Source organism: Hippopotamus amphibius, chromosome 13, assembly GCF_030028045.1.
Source record: "Hippopotamus amphibius kiboko isolate mHipAmp2 chromosome 13, mHipAmp2.hap2, whole genome shotgun sequence".
Taxonomy (NCBI): Eukaryota; Metazoa; Chordata; class Mammalia; order Artiodactyla; family Hippopotamidae; genus Hippopotamus; species Hippopotamus amphibius.
Genome location: NC_080198.1, coordinates 100,509,427 through 100,533,338, shown reverse-complemented (window position 1 = coordinate 100,533,338; position 23,912 = coordinate 100,509,427). Strand labels below are relative to the sequence as shown.

General features: G+C 61.1%; 1 protein-coding gene across 2 annotated transcripts in view; it reads right to left on the bottom strand.

The window, feature by feature from the left end:
* Positions 1–3,360: 3,360 nt before the first annotated feature.
* SH3TC1 (SH3 domain and tetratricopeptide repeats 1) overlaps positions 3,361–23,912 on the bottom strand; it is a 41,291-nt gene continuing 20,739 nt past the window's right edge. For both annotated transcript variants that reach the window (XM_057706803.1, XM_057706802.1), the window contains exons 9-18: positions 22,991–23,186; positions 19,907–20,040; positions 18,192–18,233; positions 15,029–16,693; positions 12,400–12,580; positions 11,136–11,286; positions 9,658–9,780; positions 8,870–9,020; positions 7,409–7,605; positions 3,361–3,735 (exon numbers count right to left, since the gene is read on the bottom strand). In XM_057706803.1, coding sequence (XP_057562786.1) covers positions 3,478–3,735; positions 7,409–7,605; positions 8,870–9,020; positions 9,658–9,780; positions 11,136–11,286; positions 12,400–12,580; positions 15,029–16,693; positions 18,192–18,233; positions 19,907–20,040; positions 22,991–23,186 — 3,098 coding nt within the window. In that variant the 3' untranslated portion in view covers positions 3,361–3,477. The remainder of the gene's footprint in view (positions 3,736–7,408; positions 7,606–8,869; positions 9,021–9,657; positions 9,781–11,135; positions 11,287–12,399; positions 12,581–15,028; positions 16,694–18,191; positions 18,234–19,906; positions 20,041–22,990; positions 23,187–23,912) is intronic.

Below are 23,912 nucleotides of genomic sequence, written 5' to 3'. Positions count from 1 at the left end.
CCCGACACCCAGGCCTCCCTTCCTCCCCCGCTCCTTAACTCTGGGTGCAGGAGCTGAACCTCAAGGCCTCACACGTGGAGGCAGGGGTGTGGGCAGGTGTGCGCTGGGCAGGAGGGGATGGAGGTCTGTGGGGAGGGCAGCCAGGTGTGCTGCTGAAGGTGGGGCTCCAGGCTGCAGGGACTCCTGGGACTTGGCCTTGGTGTTTGGTATCTGTGCTTCGTAACAAACATAGTGGCTAAAAACACACCCACTTATCATCTCACACTCTGTGTGGTCAGTGCTCTCCTCAGGGTCTCAGCAGACTGTCATCAAGGTGTCAGCGGGACTGTGGTCCCATCTGAGAATCAGGGGCCCCTTGCAAGCCACGTGGTTGTCAGTAAAATTCAGTTCCTTGTGGCTGCAGGACAGAAGTCCCCATACCCTTGAGGGCTGTCAACTGGGGACCACTCAGCTCCTTGCCACCCGTGGCCCCCTCCATAGGAAGTTTTCACCAAGGCTGTTTGCTTCTTCAAGCCTGTAGGAGAATTTCTGTAACTTCAAATCTCTCCCTGCAGGGCAGCCTGGACCCGCTTCTAGAGGGGCTCACCTGATTAGGTCAGGCCCACCCAGGGTGATTGCCTGTTGAGTAACTCAAAGTCAATTGATTAGAGACCTTAATTACATCTGCAAAATCTTCACCTTTGCACACACATAACCTAATTATGGGAGTGCAATCCCTTCACCTTTACAGTTTCACTCATGAAGAGAGGATTATACTGGCCCTTGTAGAATCCTGCCTTCCCTCTGGGGGAAAGCACAGCACAGTCTTCAGGCATAGTTTCACATCAACCCTGGCGACCTTCAACCCTGGGGGGGTTGTGCTAGGTGTATATGCTGTCGTTAATCATGTTAACAGTCTGACGAGGAACTTACCCCCTTTACAGATGAGAAAACGGAGGCTCAAACACACTGGTGCATGAAGGCTGCTTTCTGCTGGGTGCTCCGTCTCACACCAGGTTGGAGGGAGGCTAAACCTGGACTTGACCTTGCACAGACCCCCATCCGGCTTCCAGCAGACACCTCCCACCACCTGCACTGCCTGTGACCAACAGCCCCCTCCCCAGCCAGGCACTGGGCACCCCAGGAAGAACAAGCTGATTGCTACCAAGTTCCCCCAAAAGGCTGTGAGATCATGGACGGTGCGGACCCTAGTCTGAGGGGCATCTTACGTCCCCTGCAGACTCTCAGGGCTGCCTAGACACACCCCTCTACTCACGAGGGAGACCCCCATGGGCTGCTTGAACCCCTCTGCTGATGGAGAGCTCCCTTCTCCCCAAGGTGAGCTGCAACTCCACCGTGATAATGAAGATGGCTAATGCTGTGCCTCCTTGAGATGGTCACTCTCCCTCTCTGAGCCTCAGTTTCCTCATTCAAAGCTAGGGGCCAACCTGGACTTGGTTCTCCAAGGGCAGAGGCAGTGTGCTGGTGGGGAGCTCCAGGGCCTCACAGTCAGGAAGGGTGCTGTGTGACCCTGGGCAGATGGCTTTCCTTCTCTGGGAAAACAGGTGGGAGAGTCTTCAGGGACCCTAGGCAAGGAGCAGAATTTTTATCCCCAGCCCCAGGGGCGCCTCCAGGAGAGGCCATTCCTCCCCCGTCCCCACACGGCTCAGCCCTGTGCCTGGCCTGCAGTAGTTACTGAGCGTGTGCACAGTAGGTGTGCAGTGAACCTGGGCGAGGTAACTGGATGGACCCAGTGGAGACACTGTTTCTAAAACTGGGGCAGCAGGGCTTCAGGGCTGTGTGCCTACTGTGTGCCAGGTGCACGCCCATCTCACACTCACTGCACTGAAAGAGGAGACTGAGGCCTTGCTGCCCGGGGCCCTGGCCGTCGAAGAAGCAGAGCAGGACTGGAGCCCACTGGGCACGGAGCCAAGCCAGCCGAGCACGGGCCTCCGCCCGCCTGCTTCTCGCCTTGGCCACGACCGGGGGGCTGGCCGCCCTGTTCTGCGTGCCCGCGCACGGTTTCTCTACATGCTCAGAACCTTGAGGAAGGGTTTGGTTTTGGTGACAGTTGATGAAGAGACCGAGGGTCTGAGAGGCTACACGACTGGATCAGAGTGACTCAGCCCCTGGTTTGGGGTTCCGTAGCCTGTGGTCACTGGAGCTCTTCCCGTGGTAATGAGCACCGTTAATAGGAAACAGGCCACATGGGCCCTGCCCTGAGCCCTCTGCTTCTCCATCCTCACTTCCTCCCAGATGCAGGGATGATCAGCCTCGTGTTAGTTGCAACCAAACTGGGGCTCAGAGAAATAAACTTTCTCACTCCAAACCCCACAGCCGCTTCGTGAGGAGCTGGGATTTGAACCCAGAGGTGGGACAACCGAGCCTCGCCTGGACCTCCAGGTCTGCCGCCCGAGAGCAAGGGCTCTCGGGAGGTCAGAGCCCCCAGTGGGACCTGGGGTGGGGGTCTGGGATCCCGGGCAGGAGGGGCAGGGGCAGGACAGCTCGTGGAAGGTCCGGGGAGGCACAGGTTCCGAGGCAGGTGGCGCACCAGGAGTGCCCGGCGGCCGGCCCACCCCACCTGGCGAGGCTGCAGGCCCACGACCTCAGAGAGCTGTGTCCTCGGGGTGACTGTGACGGGGCTTCCTGCTGCAGCCAGCGCGCTTATCATGCCTTCGTGTTTTCCGTTACAGCACGGCCTCCTCCCACATTCCAAACCCACCCCGCCCGCAGAGAAGGCAGCCTGGGGTCAAGGTTAGATGGAAGGTTTGTTGTTAGCTCTGCTGGGACCTGCTCCTTTCCGCGCAGGAGCCGCCAGCTCTGGAAAGCTCCCTGCTGCCCCCTGGTGGGGGACACCTGGGCCGGGGGTGGGGGGCCCTGCAGGCCGCCTCTGAGCGAGCTGGGGGCTCCCGGGCTCCCCAGCCCCAGGGCCAGAGGATGATGGATGGATGGATGGATGACCGCTGCCCTCCTCCCCCGGGCCTCCCAGGCTCTGCCTCCCGGGCACAGGACCAAATCAGGGCTCTCCTAACGTGGGAGCTCCTCTCTAGCCTCCACTTCCTTCTGTTCAATGAGGGTCCTGGGAGAGGGGGAGGAGGAGGCAGCGGAGCTGGGAAGTACCGCGACTGCCTCACAGTCCAGGAGGCTTCTTTGGAGACCCCCCAACTTTTTTGGAACGAGACAGAGTGGTGGCTGCAAAACATTGTGAAGGTACTAAATCCCCCAGGCTGGGGGCCCTGGCCTGGGCGCCTGGACTCACAGTCCTGCCCGCCCACACCTGACAACGGCGCACAGCAGTCGGGGGGCCCCCCGGGATGGGGCCTGGCCCCCGGATACTCCCCAGAGGCAGGCAGGAGAGGGGAGCATGAGGGCTCCAGGAGGTTTCTGCAAAAAAACATTTATTGCTATTTGACCCCTGCTCTCGTGCCTCCATTTCCCAGGGAGAGGGGAGCGCTGAGACACTGGGACAGATGGAGGCCACGCCTGCGAGGACAGGGCTCAGGACGGGGGCCCGGGGACCAGCCAGGGTGCCCGCCCACAGCACCGCCCGGGGGCCAGGTGTCCCCGACGGATGTTGAGCTCGGTGGCAAAGGTCCGGGCCTTCTGGTAGAAGAAGAGGGACTTCTCGCGGTCCAGGAGGAAGTTGTGGTAGATGGCGGCCAGGCGCGTGTAGATCTTCATCTGTGCCTTCTTGTTGCCCAGGTCCACGGCCGCCGCCAGCGCCAGCTGGTAGTACCCGGCCGCGTCCAGCGGGTCCTGGAGGGGAGAGGGCGTGGAACTGACGGGACGGCCCAGCACCGGGGTGATTTGGGGGAGTCGCCCCCAAGGCTGTGCCCCGCCTGACGTTCTAACCCCAGGGCGGGGCCTGCGACAGGGCTCCAAGGGGACAGGACGCTCACGCGCCCCAGACGGGCCACAGCTCCGGTGCCTCTGGGCTGGCGTCGCTCGTTTTCCCCAAGGAGGCGCCCGCCTGCCCCCCCACCCCCGGGGCTGCCTGAGAGCAACCGGAGGTCTGCAGGGGCCTGGACAGGCATCTCGGTGGTCCCTCTTGTGCTCTAGACCCCCTGGTCGTCCCCCTTCCTGGGGCCAGGGCCTTGAACCTCGTAGCACCCAGTGTTCCCTCCTCCCTGAAGCTTCTTCCCTGCCCACCCCTGAGGACTCTGGGGGGACATTTGGTGGCTTTGCTTTGGACTGAGCTAGAGTCTGACCGGCTGCTCTGAGAGCCCCCTGCAGGGCCACTCTGGCCAGGGCGGCCACAGCTTGACTCCTCCAGCCCACGTCCACCCTGATGCCAGCATGCCTGACCTTCCCCGGGGTCAGGCCCGGTGCAAAGCTGCTCACAGGTGTCACCTCGCAGAATCGCCTGCAACTCCGAGGGGGCAGGCCTCCCCCCAGACATGGGATCCCATTTCGGGCACATCTTTGCCTCAAACCCAACACCCCCAGGCTGGGATGTCCCCCCCCCCACCCCCGCCCACTCCTGTCTCCCACCCCACCTCCCCAGGTCCTCCACCCGAGGTCACCCAAGGGACTGCTCTAAACTCAAACCTGGCCCGGCCACCCCCTGCTCACAATGGCTCCCCAGGACAGAGGACAGAGTCCAAAGTCTCCAGCCCTGGCCCCTCACTGCCCCCTACACAGAGCAAGGACCCACAAGACAATTAAAGCAGCTGTGTGTAGCAGTGACTCTGTCCCAGCACCAGCCAGGTGCGGAACCCTATGCGGGACGGGGGAGGAGACAAGGCTGATTCTAGGGAAACAGCAACCTCAGGGGTGACGGTGCTGAAACAGGGATGCTCGGCAGCCTGTGGGAGCCTGGGAAGCACCTGACTCAGCCTGGAGTGGGATGGGAGGGCTTCCTGGAGGAGGGGACATCCCAACTAAATGGAAGGAATTGGCCAAAGTGAGCGTTTAGTGGCGGTGGTGTGCATTCCTGTGGATGCATGCACACGCGTGTGTAGAAACCAGCTGGTGGCAGACCCAGGGTTCACACTCAACCCTTTCCTAGTCCAAGCCTTGCTCTTTCGCCTATGACTTATCACACACAGGCTAAAAATGGCCCAGTTCAGAGAGACCATCAGCAAAGATATCGTGGACCCCCACCTCCAGGTCATGCTCTCAGGCCCCGTCTGGCCCCTCTTCTCCTTCCCATCCCTGTCCCACACAGGGGAGCCCCTAAGTCACATGCAGGGCACACGGGGGCCTCCTCCCTCCTGGGCACATGGGTGTGAGGTGAGAGAATTCCAAGACCTCAGCGTGGTAAAGGCAGGCCTGCCCCTCGCAGGGCAGTCACGGCGAGGTGCGGGTGGTCGCGCAGCCTGGGGAGCCCATTCGGAGGGAAGCGGAGTTCTCTGCCCCGTGACCCCAGCCGCCCGGCCCACGGAACTTGGCCTCCACTGCAGCCCTGCCCTTTCCTTCCTGCCGGGAGTGACCCTGCAGAGCTTAGCCCCCTTCCCCAGGGCTCCCTCCCACGGTCAAGGACACCTGGGGCCTGGAGCTGACCCCGACCTGGCTCTACCCCCCACCCCCCACCTTGGGCAAGTCTGAGCACCTCCCCAACCTCAGCTTCCCCTTCTTGTTTTGAGCTGAGGAACCTCACCCAGCTCCCTGCTGAGGTGCAGAGCCGATCACGCAGAACCTGGGGTGGTGCGTGCTGGACGAGGCCCCATCCTCAGACCACCCGGGAGCAGAGGGCACTGGGCAGGAAGAGCTCAGGTGAGGTCGGCCCCAGTCCTGCTCCACCACCAGGCTTCCTGCCCGGGAGGGAGGTGCGGACGCAGAGAGAGTGAGCAGCGCCGCAGGGTCCCAGAGTCACGGGGTGCGGACCTCAGGGTCCCGTGCCCACGGGCCGCGGGGTCCCAGAGTCACGGGGTGCGGGCCTCAGGGTCCCATGCCCACGGGCCACAGGGCCGCGGGGTCCCAGAGTCACGGGGTGTGGGCCTCAGCATCCCATGCCCCTGGGCCGCGGGGTCCCGGAGTCACAGTGTGCGGGCCACAGGGCCGCGGGGTCCCAGAGTCACGGGGTGTGGGCCTCAGCGTCCCATGCCCACGGGCCGCGGGGTCCCAGAGTCACGGGGTGTGGGCCTCAGGGTCCTGTGCCCACGGGCCACGGGGTCCCAGAGTCACAGTGTGCGGGCCTCAGGGTCCCGTGCCCACGGGCCACAGGGCCGCGGGGTCCCAGAGTCACGGGGTGTGGGCCTCAGGGTCCCATGCCCATGGGCCGCGGGGTCCCAGACACTGAAGCCCCAGGGCACTGTTCCTCATTTTACCCTAACCAGCTGCCCACGCCTAGCCTCCGTCCTCACCCGGTCCTGTGGGGGCACCAGCTCCTCCTGCAGCAAAGCATTTGAAGAGCCAAGCACACGAATCCTGGGCAGCGTGGAGCCTGGACCCCCGTGGGGCTCGGCTGCAGGGGTCAGCCCTGCCCATGGGAGCCCCCAGGGCGGCCAGGCTCGGACATAGCAAAGGCTGCAGTGATGGCTTCTGACCACCAGGTGTCGCCGGTGCACAGCCAGGCCTGACCCCAGCAGGGGGTTGGGAGTTAAGTGGGTGGGCGTGAGGGTGGGGGTCCTTCCAGGGCCGCCCCAGCTCCTAGATGCCTTTGCTTAGGGAGGGGAAGGGGGAGAACTCAGCCCTCGCCCTGGGGCATCTTCCCCCCACAACCAACACAGAGCAGGGACGCCCTGTAGGTGCAGTGCTAGACCGGGAGTGGGGGTGATGGGGGGAGCGACAGAGGACATTCCCAGGCCCCTGTCTGCATCCACCGCGGGGCTCAGAGATGAATGGAAAAGTGGTCCCCTTCTCCCACCCCTGCAGCTCCGACAGGGCAGGGGCTCGGCCAGGTGGCTTGGTGTCCCTGCCATAAACCGAAGGGCAAGTCTCGCCCCACCCCAAGCCCCGGTTTCCCTCTCTGTGAAACGAGATGATAACAGTACACCCCCCAGCCCCATCCAGGTGATGTGAGGATTCCGGGAAGGAAGAGCTCTGCACAGACTGGCAGGCGTCCTTGAGGAGGTGCCAGGGTTTGGGTGGCACCTTGCCATGTGGGTCTCTGGGAATCATGGTGACCCTTTCCCTGCCCCCAGGAACATCTTTATCCCCCTCCCACATGTTTTGTGTCAAGACTCAGCTTTGCAGTCACCTCCTCTGGGACGCCCCCAACCCCGATTACACTCCCATTTTGTCCTTTACCCAATGGCTGTGTCATCCGTTCACACGTCATCCTCCCCTGAGCTCTTGAGGGCAAGGCCGGACCGCGTGGGAGCTCAGACGGTGTCCGCTGGCCTCCCCGGCTCCTCCCAGGGGGCCCAGAGCTCCAGGGAGACCCCTGGGACTGGAGGAGGGCCTGGACCCAGGCCTCCCCAGTGTGGGTGCACCCCACTCCCAGGGCCAGGGCCCCCACAGCCCAGCCCTGCCAGCGCTCACCCACCTTGAGGTCGTAGAAGATGATGTCTCCAAGCACCAGATACACCTTCACATAGTACAGGGTCTCCTCATCGAACTCCAGCGGCGAGGTGCAGAGCGAGAGCGCCTTGAGGTAGAAGTGCTCGGCCAGCTCGCCTTGGCCCAGCCGGTGGTGCAGGGCGGCCAGACGGTGGTAGGCCACCCGCTCGTTTAGCCGGTCCCCTGGGGACACAAGGAGGGGCCCGTGTGAGGACAAGGCTGCGCAGGGCGGCGGGGTGTGGGGCGGCGGGGCACAGGCCACCCGGGAGCAGCCGGGCCAACGCCGTCTCAAAGCTCCAGCCAGTCCCTTCCTGTCCCCAGACTCACTGTCCCGTCTGTACAGGAGACCTAATAATACCCGCTCCCCGTCCACCTCAGGGATGCAGCAACGTCACAAATCGGGGACTTCCTAGGTGGCGCAGTGGTTAAGAATCCACCTGTCAATGCAGGGGACACGGGTTCGAGCCCTGGTCCAGGAAGATCCCACATGCCCCAGAGCAACTAAGCCCGTGCACCACAACTATTGAGCCTGTGCTCTAGAGCCCGTGAGCCACAACTATGGAGCCCATGTGCCACAACTATTGAAGCCCACGCGCCTAGGGCCTGTGCTCCACAACAAGAGAAGCCACTACAATGAGGAGCCTGTGCACCCCAATGAAGAGCAGCCCCCACTCGCAGCAACTAGAGAAAGCCCGTGTGCAGCAACAAAGACCCAACGCAGACAATAAATAAATAAAGTAAGTAAATAAATTAAAAAAAAAAAAGTCATGGATCGGGATGCCCCAGCTCCAGGCCTGCACAGACCCTCCTGCACGGGGGCTTTGGTTACTGTTTTGACCAGAAGAAGACAAAAGTCCTGCAGTCTGTGCCCCTGCAGGGGCCAGGGCTCCGGTCAACCTGCAGACACGAGCTTTGGTCTCCCTGCTGTATCCTCAGTAGCCCCCCGCCCCATCCTTGGGGAGTCACCACACCTCCAAAATCCTCCCCCTTCCAGGGCTCCCCTGCTGCGCACCTACTGTGTGCCCGGCCCTCTCCGGCTCCCTGTCTCTGGGAAGACAGACAGCCTGGAAGAGCACATGAGGGACAGAGGGTTGCCGGGCATCGAGGGGCCGGCCTCGGGAAAGAGGACTGGGATTTGGCCGGCCAGAGTGGGGAAGGGACATCGGGTGGGGACCGCAGGCAGTAAAGCACGGGTGGCCCCGCCCAGCAGGTTCAGGAGTGGCGGGAGTGCAGGGCACCTTGGCCGGCCTCCTGGTCAGCAAGGGCGGGGGCCAGGGAGCTGCAGGGCTGGTGCTGCCTGAGACCCCAGGGGGCGGGCGGGCAGGCGGGGTCGCTGCCGCCCGTCTCAGGGGCCTGGCCCGCGGAAGAGGTGCCCGCCGCCCGGGGCACCCGAGGCCACACTCAGACCTCGGAGGCGGAGGCCCCGGGGCTGGCGCGCGAGGCTTACCCAGGGTGACGCTGAGCGCCAGGGCCGTGTGGGCGAACTCCAGGCCCTCCTGCGGCGCCTCCGTCTCGGCCAGCAGCGCAGCCAGCTTGTTGCAGAGCCGCAGCTCGGCCTCCTGGCTCCCCGTGGTCACGGCGAGGGGCAGCGCCCGGTCCTGCCAGCGCAGGCGGGTGGGTCAGGCCTCCGCCCAGGCCCAGCGCCCTCCTCAGAGCCCCGAATCCCACCCCCGCTAACCCACTGGAGCTCACACCGCTCGGCGCCCCAGAGAAAGGTCAGCTCAGAGCAGTGTGACACCCCCAGGGCCATGAGCCATGAGCAAGGGGTGTGAGCCTTACCCCCCGAGGTACACCACACACCCTCGGGCCAGCCCTGCCTGTCCTGGGCGACGGGGGCCTGACCCAGAGGGTCCAACACCCCCTGGGTTGTAAACACACCGTGCGTATCTGTCCCCTGGGGCCGAGCCACACGTGTGAGCTGGGCAGACGGAGCAGAGCGGGAGAAGCTGCCCTTCCTGGGAGGCACGTGCAGACCTGAGCTGGTCCGGGTCCCTCCTGAGACGTGCTGTGTGTCCTTGGACACGCCCCTGTGCCTCTCTGAGCCTGTGGTTGTTTGGATCACTGGGATGTGTGTCCTACAAAGGTCTTTCCCTGCTCTGTCCCTCCCAGGCAGGAGATGGGGGTCAAGATCACCCCGACCAAACCACTGGGAAACTAAACATGTGGGGGGGGGGTCCGTCCTCCGGGAGGGACACCCCTGAGGCCCACCCTCCTGGACTCATGGCGGCCACTCACCCGGTAGAAGGACACGGCTTTCTCCCGCTCCCAGGTCCCGTTGAAGAAGATGTCTCCGGCCGCCTCAAAGAGCTGCAGCCCCAGGTTGGGGTCCCCTGTATACAGGGCCGCATTCTGTGCTACCTGCGGTGATGCAGAAACTCTCAGGGACCCACAGGGACCCAGAAGGGCAAGGCAGCCGGCCCACTGGGGGGACCTCATAGCCACCTGCCGGCCGCCCGGGACCCTGCCTCGCACCAACACGGAGTGGGGGCCCTTTCCTCTCACACCTCATGGTCCCTGTCCATGCGGGGCCTTCATCTGTCCCCTGCTACTGCAAGAACCATAATCTAAGCCCTGTGTCCCATGAGGAGGCCTTTCCAGCGGGGGCCCCAGGAGCCAGCAGGTGGGGCTGGGGAGGCGCTTGGGACGGAGCTCCGAGCCGCCAGCCACGCCCAGACTGCGGCCTCCTCTGCTTGGCTTCACCCAGGGTTCCTGCATCCTGGCCCCTTGGGCCTCCCTATTTTCCCTCCTGAGCTCTTGGCGGCACCACTCGTCTCTCCCGCCAGAGGACTGAGGCTGTCAGCTCCTCTGCTGCGTCCAGGGCTTCGCAAGTGCCTGGCGCACAGTAGGTGTTCGGCAAACACCGTTGAGTGACCGAGGGGACGAGCCCTGGCCCGAAGTCCAGTCACACCCAGCGGCTCACAGCCGAGACCTTGCCACAATCCCGGGCACTGCTGGGTGTTTGTGGGGACCATTTGTGAGTCCTGGTGCGGAAACACCCCCTCCCAGGTGGGCACTGCCCCCCCTCAGCTGCCCTTCAACTCAGACAGCCTCCGTGACCCCCGGCTGACCGAGCACATCCCACCCAACCCCAATCCCCCCACTCCCCACGCCCCGGCCCCAGTCAGCATTGCTGTTGAGGAGGCGGCCCCACCCCCACCCACCAGCTGCCGCCAGCCCTGATCTGGGTCCTCAGCCCCTGGCCCAGGGGAGGTACACGGCAGGTGCTCAAAAAGGAAAAAACTCACAAGGCTCTTGGACCTCTCAATTCGTCACAAATCACATCACGTCTGAGAAACTGTCGAAAAACAGAGCTTCTCCGATAAATGCATTTTTTTTATTATTATTATTATTTTTTTTTTTTTTGGCACACGGGCTTAGTTGCTCCGTGGCACGTGGGATCTTCCTGGAGCTGGGATCGAACCCGTGACCTCTGCATTGGCAGGCGGATTCTTAACCACTGTGCCACCTAGGAAGCCCTCCGATAAATGCATTTTTTAAAGGGAGATGCCGTGTGCAGCTGAAGCAAGTCGTGTATGTCAGCTGAGTGTCATTCATTGAGCACTTGCTGTGTACCAACACGGTGGGGGGCGCTGTCCCTGGAGCCTCTGTCCCCGGAGCTCAGGTCGCTATGGAAGATGCTGGGCAGCTGGGGTGCGGGGCAGGGGGAGATGGCACGGGCACCTGGCCGCGCGCACGCACCCGCGGCCTCGCACCTGGATGTACAGGTCCACCAGCTCGTTCTGCTGGAGGATGTAGTAGATCTTCCCCGCCTGCAGCCAGGCGTACGCCTCCTTATCCTTCTTCTGCAGGTCGATGAACACCCCCAGGCTGCGCTTGGTGTAGTCCAGCGCGGATTTGTAGGCCCTGGGATCAGATGTGGGCGGTCAGCACAGGTCTCCCAGGCCGGCCGCCCGCGTGGCGTGGACCCGGCTCTCCCCAGAGCCTGCCTGGTGATGAGGGACCTGGAATGTCGGGAGCAGGAAGAGCGCCTGCGCCTCCCAGGCTGGGGGAAGAGCTGGGATGAACACAGAGCAGCTCGTCCGGCAAAGACGAAGGAGGCCCTCGGGACGGAGACAGGCAGCCACAGGGCCGGGGGATCGGGCCTGTTTGTCTGCCCACCTCCCCAAACACAGGCCCACGTCACCTCCACACGCCGCAGGGATCGTGGCTGCCGGGCAGAAGTTCAGAGATTGTCCAGGCCAGCAGTTCCCACCCAGAGGGAGCATCAGGACCTCCCGGGGGCTATTCAGACCGCATCTCAGGGCCCTGCTCCCAGAGCTGCCGGCTCAGGAGGTCTGGAGCGAGGCCTGGGAATGTGCATTTCCAGCCAGCGCCCAGGCAAGGTGGATGCTGCTGCTAAGGGGACCTCACTTTGAGGAGCATTGATCTAGGGTGCTGGCCCGTGGGTCCTGCCGTGAAACGGAGGCCCAAGGATGGGGGTGGGGGGAGGCCGAGACTGACGCATCTCCTGAGTCCCGGGGAGCCCCGCTCCTTCCCTGCTCTCGGCGGCCCCCATGCCGCAGGGGGTTTTGTGAGACTCTGCCAGTCTGCGGGCTGTGTGGTCCGGCCATTTGACACCCACCCCTGGTCGGGATGCTCTGGGTGGGCTTCACATGTGACCCTGAAACCCTGCCCCAGGGACGCTGGTGGGACAGTCAGCTGTCTCCTGTGGACAAGAATCCTCTAGGCACACGTGGTCACGGTCCTCACATCTAAGGGGACAGACAAGGACCAGACTACCTGGCCCACAGCTGGGCCAGTGGGATAAGACCCAGCCCAGGCAGGGGTTGGCTTCCAGAAGCCACCACGGCAGGAAGAATGGCCCAGAAACGCACACTCTGCCTCCCTCAGAGATGAGACCGGGCCTGCTGGTTCAGAGCCCGTCGGAAGGAAGGAAACGGCCCCTGAGGAGGGGCTGTCCTAGGACAGCGGTCCAGCGTCTGTGCCGCCCTTGCCACCCCCAGGGCCGGCCCTCACCTCTCGGTGCCCAGGGACAGGTAGAGCTGGCTTATGGTCTCCAGGAGCTGCCCCTCCAGCACCTTGTCGGCCACCCTGCGGGCCAGCGAGAGCTGGAACTCGTGGTACACGACGCACTGGGCCTCGCTGGGCATGACCGTGCTGTAGAAGTGACACAGCCGCTGGACGGCATGCAGCTGGCCTGGGCAGGAGACAGAAGGGAGAGGCCCCCGTCACGTGTCGCAGCAACACGTGCAGGGCCACAGTCCCCTGCTGTGCGCCCACCTCTGTGAGCTGGAGTCACCGCGCGTGGGGACAGGCTGGGTGTCCTGCTCAGTGTCACACAGCTGGCGAGCATCACGTGACAGGGCCAGGCAGGGCACGTCACCGATGCCCGGGAGACAGCACCAACCACTTTTATCCCCTCCAGGCTGGGTGGTCCTGGCCGGGCTCTCCACTGCACCAGGACCCTGTTTCTTCTTCACGAAGCTCCTCCCAGCCAAACAGGGGCTGCCCTCACACTGAGTGGACGAGGCAGGGAGCACCGGCACCCCCACGGGGCAGACGGGCAAGCTGAGTCCAAAGCTGGAGCACACGGCATGCGGTGGAGACGGGATTCAAATCCGGCTCCGGCACTTCAGAGCCGATGCTCCTTCATGAAGCTGGGCTCCAAGCCCTTAGCCGTACTTCGCCTCTCCTAAAACCAGAGAGCTGAGCATGGCTGGCGGCTCCCACTATTAAAAATGAGATGAACAAGCCAAGAGAAGATTTGAACAATATCCTGCGCCAACCAGACCTAACAGACCACAGAAAACGCCCCCAGCAACAGCAGAACACACGTTCTTCACGTGCCCATGAACATTCTCCAGGACAGACCAGAGGCTGGATCACGAAACTATTCTCTGTAAAGATAAAAGGATTGAAATCACACAACGTGTGTTCTCCAGGGGCAAAGGAATGGAACCAGAAATCAGTATCACAAGGAAGTCTGGGAAATTCACAGATCTGTGGAAATGAACAGCATGTTCCTAAATCACCCGTGGGTCAAGGTAAAAAATAATAAAAATTTCAAATCAAAATCCTAACCTTCCCCCTCAAGAAACTAGAAAAAGAAAAGTTAGCTAGACCCAGAGCAAGCCAAAGGATGGAAAAATAGAAGTTCAAGCGGAAATGATAAAATAATAAAGTACAGAATAGAAAAAGAAAGTCAATGAAACCAAATGACGGTTCTTTGAAACGTTTAACAAAATCCGCAAATCTTTAGCTGAACTGACCAAGGAAAAAAGAAGATGAGAATGCCTAAAACCGGGACTGAAAGCGGGGACGTCACTACCCATCTCACAGAAATACAGGGGCTGCTGTGAACAACTGCTGGCCAGCAAATTAGATAATCTAGATGGAAAGGACAAATCCCAGAAAGACACAAAATACTGACATGGACTAAAACAGGAGCCAGAGCAAGCGCCGTGTGACCCTGGGTGTCACCCCAGCCCTCAGTCTCCTCACTGTTCGATATGGGGGACGGGCAAATAGCATGACCCCCCCTGGTCCCCCAGCTTTGCCCTCCCGAGTCTGAATCCCCCAGTGCCTGGGTTTGGGGTGGGGGAAGTGGAGGTTCACAGGAGGTTTCTGAGAGGCCCGTGGCGGGGCAGTGCCATTGGTGAGTGCCACCAGGACCTGTCTGAGGACACAGGGCGGGTCAGGGACCCAGCTCTTGGTTCCTCCTGGAGGTCCACAGGGGCCCCTTCCAGCTTCAGTGAGTTGTCCACATCCCTCAGTGGCTCTCCAGCACTCTCAGCAAAAAAGCACCAGACCACAGCCTGGGTTCCTGGGCCCCTGCCTAGCTTCCCACCTGAGGTTCTCACTGCCCCCCACCTGACCCACCCACTCCAAACTTTGCACCTCCCTGACCAAGGCAGCTCACTCGCCCCAGGGCCTTTGCACAGGCTGCTCCTTCTGCCATCCCCCCAACCCGTGCTTGGCTAAACCTTCCTCATCCCTCAGGTCCCAGACTAAACAGACTGCCCCAAGCCACGAGTCAAGGCCTGGTGCCGCCCCTCTTTAAGCTGAACACCTGTTTTTGTGGCTCTCGTGACCCAGGCATCTGTTTCCCACGCTTGGCCTCCAGCCCCCAGCGAGGACCACTCAGGTCCATTTGCAAATGGAGCGAGCGCCACACAGAGCCTGGCGTATTCTCCCAAGTAGCTGTTGGATGAAGCAACGGCCCTGCACCCTCTGTGCAGGGGTAGGTGTCTGGCGTGCAGAGCTGTTGGGAGATGCCAGCACCAGCTAAAGCACCCAGCGTTCAAGGCCCACGCGGCTCCTCGGCACGGCTGCCCCTGCCTGGCCTGGGTTACCTCCACGGTCACCACCGCCTGAAAGTGCAGGGATTCCCAGCCTTGGAACTTGCAATGCACAAAGCAGGTTGTTCCCAGGCAAAGCGGGATGAGTTGGTTGCCCTGGTGACGTCTGGCCCAGCATGGGACACCCTCAAAGCACCTGCAACCTCTGCTGGTTTCCACTACTCAGCGTTCTCAGTGGAAAAACAACCGCTCGCCTTTGAATCGCAACCCCCAGGTATGCTCTGAACAGAGATGGAAAGAAAATGTGTTTTCTTTCTTTCCAGGAAGCCAGTGTGCCCGGCACTTACTCTCCAAGTGGTCCGTCTCCACGGCGACCAGAAAGGCCCACTCGTAGTAGCACTTGGCCTGCCGGGCGAGGGCCCTGCGGGTGCACAGGTGACCCAGCCTCAGGAGAACCTGGGTGAAGTCCGGGCTGCACTCCCCGCTGGGCAGCCGCGAGAAGAGCTTCACGGCCTCCAGGAGGTAGTGCTGGGCCAGCCCGCCAGCGCCGGCCTGCAGGCACAGGGCCCCGAAGTTGGCCAGGACCACCGCCTGGTTTCGCTGGCGGCCCAGGCGCCTGGCGACCCTCAGGGCGCGGTAGTAGCCCTCGGCCGCCTGCCGAGTCCTGCCCGTCCTCTTCAGGGCAATAGCTGCCATGTTGGCGATCACGCCCTCCTGGTCCAGGGTGGCCACCGCCGCCTCCACGACGGACTCCAGGATGTCCAGGGCCGCCGGGCTCTGCCCGCGAAGCACGTGCAGCCAGGCAAGGGCCACCAGGTGGCCCACGACCAGGCGGCCGCCGACCTGGGCGTCCATCTCCGCCGCCTGCATCATGAAGGCGATGGCCCTGCCCTGCTGCCCGTGCTGGCTGTGCAGCCGGGCCAGGCTGGCGTAGACGGGGCCGCGCAGCAGCCGCCCTGCGCCCGAGGCCGGGGAGGCCAGTGCCTGCCGGAGGTAGTGGGCCAGCTGGGCGGGGAGGCGGGGGAGCCGGGGGCTGTTCTGCAGGACCAGGGCCGCGCTCCGGAGCACGCTGTCCAGCGAGCCCTGCGCCCGCAGCGAGGCCACCTTGACGCAGCTCAGCGCCAGGTGCGGCAGGCACTTGCGGCTGTAAAGGTCCGCCAGCAGCAGGTAGCAGTCCATGGGCCACGAGGCCCCCGGGGCCCCCGAGGCCCCGCGCAGCAGCAACAGCCTCTCCAGGAAGGGCAGGGCCTCCTCGGGCTGCTTGAGGCGGGCGTGGTGCTTGGCCAGCAGGAAGCAGGCCCGGGCCTCGGCCTGCGGGCTGTGGGCACCGACGGCCCTCCGTAGGGCAAGCTTCAGGACCCCCAACTCAGCCTCAGAGCCGCCGACGTGGCCAGGCGTCCCCAGGAGCAGAGCCAAGGCCTTGGGTACCACCTGCGCACACTTTTCCCTGTTCCTCTGCCGCAGGTGGACGGAGGCCAGGCTGGTGTACACGGCCACCACCAGGAAGAGGTCGCCGAAACGACCCCCCAGCGCCCCCAGGGCTTCCTCGAAGTACACACGGGCCTGGGACAGCTTCAGCCGCCGCACACACAGCCGCCCCAGCAGGAAGCAGAGCCTGGCCAGGGCCATGGGCAGCCCTGCCTTCTTGGCCGCCCCCCGGGCCTCAGCAAGGAGCCCCACCAGCTCCTCCTCGTCGGTGAAGCCGCCGAACAGACCCCTCAGCCTGGGAGGGGAGAGGTCATACAGGCCCTGGAAGCCGGCCTCAAACTCCGGCATGTCCAGAAACAGCAACAGAGAGCCCAGGGCTTCCGGGTCGGCCCAGTCGTCCCCGGTGTCCAGGTGGAAGGAGGGCTCCTCGGTGTCCGGTGAGCTCACACCACTGGACGCCCGATGGACACCCCGGGACCCTGGCTCCTCGGGGCAGCCCTGGCAGGACTTGCATTGTTCTAGAACATTCTTCACCTTCTGCAGGGTCTCATGTGGCTCCGGGTTCAGGCAAGGCGGGGGCATTTCTGCAAGTGACCAGAACACCCAGATGGGTTAGAGTTGATCTGAGTCCAGGCTGGGCCAGAGCGCCCCTCCCCGAGCCTCAGAGTCCCTGTCGCCTCCCCACGGGGCCACCCTGCGCATCTGAGATTTCTGTGGGATGCGGAGCACAGAGCTGGGCACGGTGCGGGGCTGCCGTATGAGTGACCGCTGGGAGAACACGGAGCAGGTTGGCCAAGCTTTTACCTTAGTCCTCCGCTCTCAGCCAGGTGAGGAACCCCCATGAAATCAATCAGTGGCCAATCAGAGCTGCTGACCAGCATGAGTTCAAAAGCACCCACGGAATTGGCAGTGATCTGTGTGTCCACCTGCCCAGCTCAAGCGCAGGGGCCCTTCCAACAAGAAACGCTGGGAACGGTTCCCAGACCCCAGGGTCCCCCTTCATCTTGGCTGGTTTGGGAACCTGAGGCTCATGGTCGCTAAAGGGTTAAAGAAGAGTGCCGGAGAGTCTGGGGACAAGGAGGTGCCCGCAGCTGCCTGCCGCTGAGGGACTGTTGGCCTTGGATGGATTCCGTGCCCGGAGGCATGCCCAGCCTCGAGAAGCAAACAAGCTACATTTCCACTTGGAAAAACAGGGGCTTTGAAGGGGAATTTGTTTGGAAGGAAAGAACCGGGATCTACAGACTCTTCTGTAGAGTTCACTTGTAAAAAAATATGTTCAAAGCTGTCTATTGATCTGTAAAGGCTAGGAATTTAAAAAATTAAGTATGGTTGAGCGGTAAATGTGCGACTTGACCATGTACTTGATTAGCTAAGAAGTGCCCACGTCCAGCGGAGGCAAGGGGACTGCCCAGGGCATCTTCCGGGCTTCCTCACCCAGATCCCAAAGTGGCCCTTCCATGCTTATGCCTGGATGGGTCCCATTCCCGAGGCATCTCAAAGGGTCCTTGGCACTTGTGTCCCCAGGCTCTCCCTGATGCAGACCCCGTGCTGTGGGGGAGATGGTGTGTGTGTGGGGGGGTCTCCCTGAACCAGCCCCCCAGGGGAAAGGGCAGATCCCCGAGGGACTTTTTCAACATAGGGCTCCAAATTCAGCGCCCTCCACGCCCCCTTCATCCCTCCAAGCAGGGCACGCGGCAAACTTCAGCCTCTCTAGTTTGCATGAAAGGAACCCAGAGCCAGGCATGAGCTCGGGCAATGGAGGGGATACCCCAACTTTGCTGGGGACAGTGCACCGGGGCCAGGCCTGGGCTTGGCAATGGAGAGGTCACCCCACCTCCATGGGGACCGCAGTGGGGCTGGCACGTTCACTGAGACCCGCTACGGCAGTGGAGGAGGGCCTCCCTTCCACCTCACCTAACCTCCCCCCTCCAGGGCCAGCGCCCCGCTGCCCACCCCTCCCCACGGAGGAGTGAGGTCCACGGCCAGGGCCCACCCGAGCCCAGCTCCGCCCCCTCTGCCCAGCATCACCCCGAGGCCCGGCGCCATGACCGGAGACCCCCAGGCCGTGTGGGAAGAACATACCGTGTTCCTCCCGCTGCTCCACCTCAGCTTCTTCTAATGTATCTGAAAAGGGAGAGAAAGGAAGCCTCACCTCCTGCCAGGCCGTCCACACCCGGGGCCAAGGCAGGTGAGGGCCGCACCAGAACAGTAACACCCCGACCCTAGGTGGACGGGAAGAGGGCTGGTGGCGGGGGGGGGGGGGGGGGACGGGGTGAGAAGCCGCATCTTCTAGGATGTGCCCCCCCCCCCCCCCGCAGGACTCCATCCTCCCGAAGAGGCTGCCTGCTTCTGCTGCTCCACTTCTGGGAACAGGGGACACGCCCCCCCCGCCCCCATCCATCGGCTCTCCCTGGGGCGGGGCCGTGGGTCTGCGATGGAACCCCCTCCTCCCCCACCACCGCTGCCGGCACTCCCCTGCACCTCAGTTCCCACCTCCTGGAAATGGGCTGACACTAACAGCCCACTGAGTTGCCTTAGAAACAGTGAGAAAAAGAGCTGTCAAAAGACATGGGGCGTGTGCAATGCTGTCGACCGCACAGCATCTGGCGGAGAGGGCCCCACAACACCCCCCAACCCAGGGCCCAACGTGGCTTCCTAAGAAAGAGAAGAACTCGTGTGCCAGGCTGGCTTAAGTCTGGTATGTCAAGGTCAAATTAGGTTTGCCTGTTTAGGACGAGAAACCGATTGGCGGGGATCTGGAACGTTTACATCAAATGTCGGTGGGGAAAGTCCTGTCATGTGCGTCAGCAAGGAGGCAGAAAAGGGGGGGGTATATATGCGCGTGTGTGTGTACGTGTGTATACGGATGGGCACAGATGCACACGTGTGGGTGTGGATCATGTACACACGTGGCTGCGTGCATCATGTGCATGTGTGGGTGTGTAGGTATCCGTGTACGCGTGTGGGTTTGGGTGTGTCTGTACATGTGCGTGTGAGTGTGTGTGCATGGGTGCAGGTATATTTGTGCCTGTGTATACACACGTGTGCATCTATCTCCATCCAGCGGGATGAAGGCTGAGCTGTAATGTCACGTCCCCACGACCCGTGGCAGTTGGGGGTGAGTTTGTCCCAGCCCCGGCCCCTCTGCCACGTGTCCTTCCCCTGCAGCTGGTGACATGCTTCCTCCGTGTACGCCCTGCACCACGGCTCATGCGCTGGCCGTGCCCCAGTGGAGCAAGGCCTTAGGCTGGCACCTGGAGTGAGTAGAGAAAAGGCTTTGCTGAGGCCTGTCCTCGGGCGGCCAGAGGCTCAGGCCCACTTTCCTGCATCTCCCGGCCCCTAACCCTGCACCTCTCTCTGTGTCTGGCCTGTCTGGCCTGACATGTCCCCACCTGCCCGGAAGGCAGTGACAGCATCTGTCTGCTCACCTTTAAGTGCCCAGGGGCTGGCATTCATTTTTGTGGAATGATGGAGGAAGCAGAACATTCCCGAAGGGAAGCGGGGTGGGGGCAGGGGGTCGGAGGGATTGCCGCTGTGAACAGTGGATGAAGCCAGGACCAGCCAAGGCTCTGCTGAAAGGACAGTCCCACCTCACAGAGTCCGGTGCCAATGGAATAGAGCTGATGAGGTATCAGCTACCAGAAAGCTCTGCACCCTTAATGGTCTTTCCGGCAATCCGCCCCTAGAAAACTGTCCTAAGTCACGGGTTGCACGGTGCAACCAGCTGCAGGTCCTGGGAGGCCCCTGCAGCCATCCTGGGGGGGTGGGAGGAGCACCCCCAAGCCCCCCACACCTACCCAAGCTGTACAAAGTGCAGACGTCTGTGCTGGACGTCCTTCTCAGCAGCTGCCTGGCATCCTCCTCAGAAAAGCGTCCTTCGCTGCTGAAGAAAGACCTTTCCTCTTCACTGAGAAAAATCACATTTTCCAAGCTGGAAAAAATAAAATACATGTTAGGTTGCACATTTCCGAGATTTCACATGAAGACCTCTTTCCACTCCCTCACTTGACAAATAATCCCTGCATACCTACCATGTGCCCAGCGGTGAAGACACCAAGATAAAAAAAAGAGAGAGAGAGAGGGATCCTGCCCTCAAGGATGCTTTGTTTGGCCAGAGGGCGACGCCCGGGAGCAGGAAAGGCTGCAATGGATGCAGTGGGTCACAGCATCCTGGGAAGGTGAGCTCCTGGGCAGCCTTCAAAACCCCACCTCAAATGCCCCTTGCCCTGAGAGGCCGGCTGTGACAGCTGTAAGCAGACTCGATCCCTCCACATTGTAAGCTCCCACAGCTCCTCACACAACACAAGCACAGGGCACGTGTGTGCTCGGAAAAGTCAGGGAGAGGAAAAACAGGAAGGAAGAGAGGGAGGGAGGGGAGAGGGAAGGGGAGGCAACTTCTGCTTACAGGACTAAATTACCAGCAAAATATGAAACATTCAAATGTACTTTGGAACTTAGAGCTATTTTGAGAAGTTAAAAAAAACCTTAGGGCAGATTGTGGGACATTCGACAAAAACAGGCCTGCATTCCTCAAAAGTGTCAGTGTTGTAAAGGATAAAGAACGAGGAGCTGTCTCAGATCAAGGAGATGAGACTAAAAAGACAGACAAGTGCTAACACGGTATCTGGAATTTTCTTTGGCTACAGAGGTAATTACTGGGGAAATTATAGGTCTGCAGATAACAGGATTCTATCAATGTTAATTTCCTGATTTTGACAGTTGTGCTGTGGTCATGCAAGTGATGTCCTGGTTTCAGGGAACACATTTTGCATTATTTAGATGTAAAGGGACATCATGTTTGCAACTGACTCCCAAAGAATTTAGAAAAAAAAAAGTTAAAAAAAAAAAAAAGAGGAGAAAGTAAATGTCATAACATGTCAACATTGGGCAGTCTGGATGAAGGACTTACAGGAATTCTATGCTCTTTTTGCAACGTTTCCCTAAGTCTGAAATTATATCAAAATAAAGTTAAAAAAATAGCCACCAGAGTGTTCATTAAACAAAAGATAAAAGACCCAGATCTGGACTAAGAAAGATGTTCAGTAAACATTTGTTGAGTGAACAAGAGAAGTTGTTATGGCTTCTCCAGCTGTAAACAGGACCAATGGCACCAGACCCTGTCAGCCTTCTGCGTTAAAGGAGGGCAAAACAGACTAGCTCATTCCTACAGCAATTGCAGCTCAGGCCCTTGGCAAGCTCAGGACATGTTTAAGTCACATGGAGCCCAGCCATCGGCTGAGAAGTTGTGATCTCCCCAGAGATGGTGGCAGTCATCTAGACCAAGGTTATCCAAAGAGTGGTCCACAGAACACCAGCTGATAGGGTTGTCTGGAGGTCAAATAAGTGTGAAAAACACATTTCAACAGGAGACAGAAAAGTTTCATACTCGGGGTGCCTTCCTTGTACTGGGAATCCCTGTGGACCACCAACGAGGGTGTGTGGGAAGCACATCCTCACTGCTGAAGTTTGAGATGGAGCCCTGGGGGGAACACACTTTGGGAAACTCGGGTTTAGCTGCTGCTCTCGGCATCCAAGCCCAGAACAGCTTCAAACTGCTTCTGATGAACAGGTACAAGAGGCCCCAGAGCATATAGACTTGAATTAGGGAACAGAGTGACTGGTGGGACAGGTCATGATGCCAAAGTGGCCTCTGAGATTTGGTCTGGGAGGTGCTGGTCGGTCTGAGGTGCCAGATAAGAGTGAGATGGGATGTCAGGGCTGGAGGGCCCCCAAGGATGAGCATCTCACACTGCAGCCCAGGGGCAGATGCCGGCCCAGTGAAGGTCCTTTCTTCACACTGACTCCTGGGTCGGAGTCTTAACAACAAAAGGCCAAGAACATAGCTGTGCCAGCGGACCACTCTCCCAAAGCCCCCTGCTGCTGCCCGGGGCCAGGCGGTGGGGACATGGAGGTGACCATATAGTCCTGGCTCAGAATTCCCCAGATGGGGGTGGAGGCTCACAGGGGGAGAGGGGCACGGCCAGGAACGGTGCCCCCAGGGATGAGCCACTAGAGATAAGACTGGCGGCCAGCGAGAGCCCCCAGGAAAACAGGATGGTTGGGATGGAGAGGACATCTCACATAGAGGGATGCTCACGTCAACCCAGAGTCATTCTAGAAGGGGTGAGCCGACCCCCACAGCTGGACTCAGGGTGACATGATGCTGAGTGGCAGCCTTTGAAATGGGGGTCACGAGGGTCTGGGTTTTGGGGGGCCTTGAAGGGCAGACCCAGAGCTTTGAAGGGTTTTATGAAGGGGAGTGGCAGGGTGTACTGGGTTGAATAGTGTCCCCCGAGATCCATGTCCACCTGGACCCTCAGGAAGTAACCTTATTTGGAAATAGGATCTTTCCAGATGTAATCAAGTCAAGGATCTTGATATAAGACGATCCTGGGTTATCCAGATGGGCCTACATCCAATGACTGTGTCCTTACGAGAGACAGAGGCGAGGACACAGACAGGGAGAAGCCACGTAAAGACAGAGGCAGAGGTCGGGGTGATGCGGCCACAAGGACCGCCTGGAGCCGCAGGAGCTGGAGGAGGCAGGAAGGAGCCTCCCTTGGAGCCCCCAGAGGGAGCACGGCCCTGCCCACGCTGTGATTTGGATGTCTGGCCTCCAGGCTGTTGTTTTAAGCCCCCAATTTGTGGTGCTGTCCCCCGCAGCCCTGGGACACTCGTGCACGTGGGCAACGTTGTATTTCAGGAGCCAACCCTGGCAGCGCTTGGAGGGAGGGCAGGAGGGGTCCAGACAGGAAGCTGAAGGACGGCCCTGGGACAGAGGAGGAGGAGGGGAGGGGGAGGGGCAGGAGGGGCTGGAGAGGGCAGGGTTCCCACGGGGGGCAGGGGGTGGAGTCAGAGGGGGCGGGGCCTCAGCCACTCACTCAGATGCTGGGCCCTGCACACTGATGAGGCTCGTCTGCACAAACCCGACCTGGCCAGAGGCCGCGTGTCGGCCCAGGCACCAGGGCAGGCCGGGCACCTGGGCGCCCAGGATCTCGATGCGGTCACCGCCTTGGAAGGTCATCTCTTCGGGCCCCGAGCCCTGGCAGTCTGCCACAGCCAAGGCCTGCCCCACGGCTGCGGGAAGGAGACCACACAGTCAGTGCTGGGGGGATAGGGCCAGGTTGGCGCCGGGCGGACAGACAGGCAGCCCTCGGCCACGTGGTTGGTGTCCCCAGCCAGGGAACAGGCCGTCCTGCTGAGGAATTGCTCTAGCACCTGGCCGGGGCTGCAGGGCCACCGCACAAGGGACTGGATGTCCATGTAGTCCTTGAAGGGGTCTCTTTATGCCCACGCCGTGCATGAGAAACTGAGGCCTGGAGACTTGATTAACTTGGTCCAGGGCCCACTCAGGGCAGATCCGGCTGAAAACGTCCTCCCGTGGGGCCTTATGTCCACCTAACAGGTCACCAGTCAGCCTGGGGCAGAGCGAACACACTGGACGAGGGGCCCAGGCTGTCTTCTCCAAACAAGACCCCTGCCTCTTGCTTCCCCATCTGTGCATGTGGCAAATTCCACCGGGCCCCTGCCCACCCCGCACCCACCGTCTGGAGGGTCCTCCGAGGTGTCTGACCCTTTGCCAGAAAGAGAGCAGAGGCTGCGGAAGTGCTGGTCACGTGGGGCGTGGAAGTTATTCTCCAGAGGCACAGAGACCAGGGACCCCGGCCCGGCCTCGCTGTGTGCTGTGTGAGTTTGGATCAGCCCGTGGAACTCTCTGAGCCTCTGTTATTGCCTCAGGAACTGGAGGGGGGTTCTAGCTACCTCTTCTGGCTTGGGGAGGATTCAGGGTGAGTGCGGAAGCTC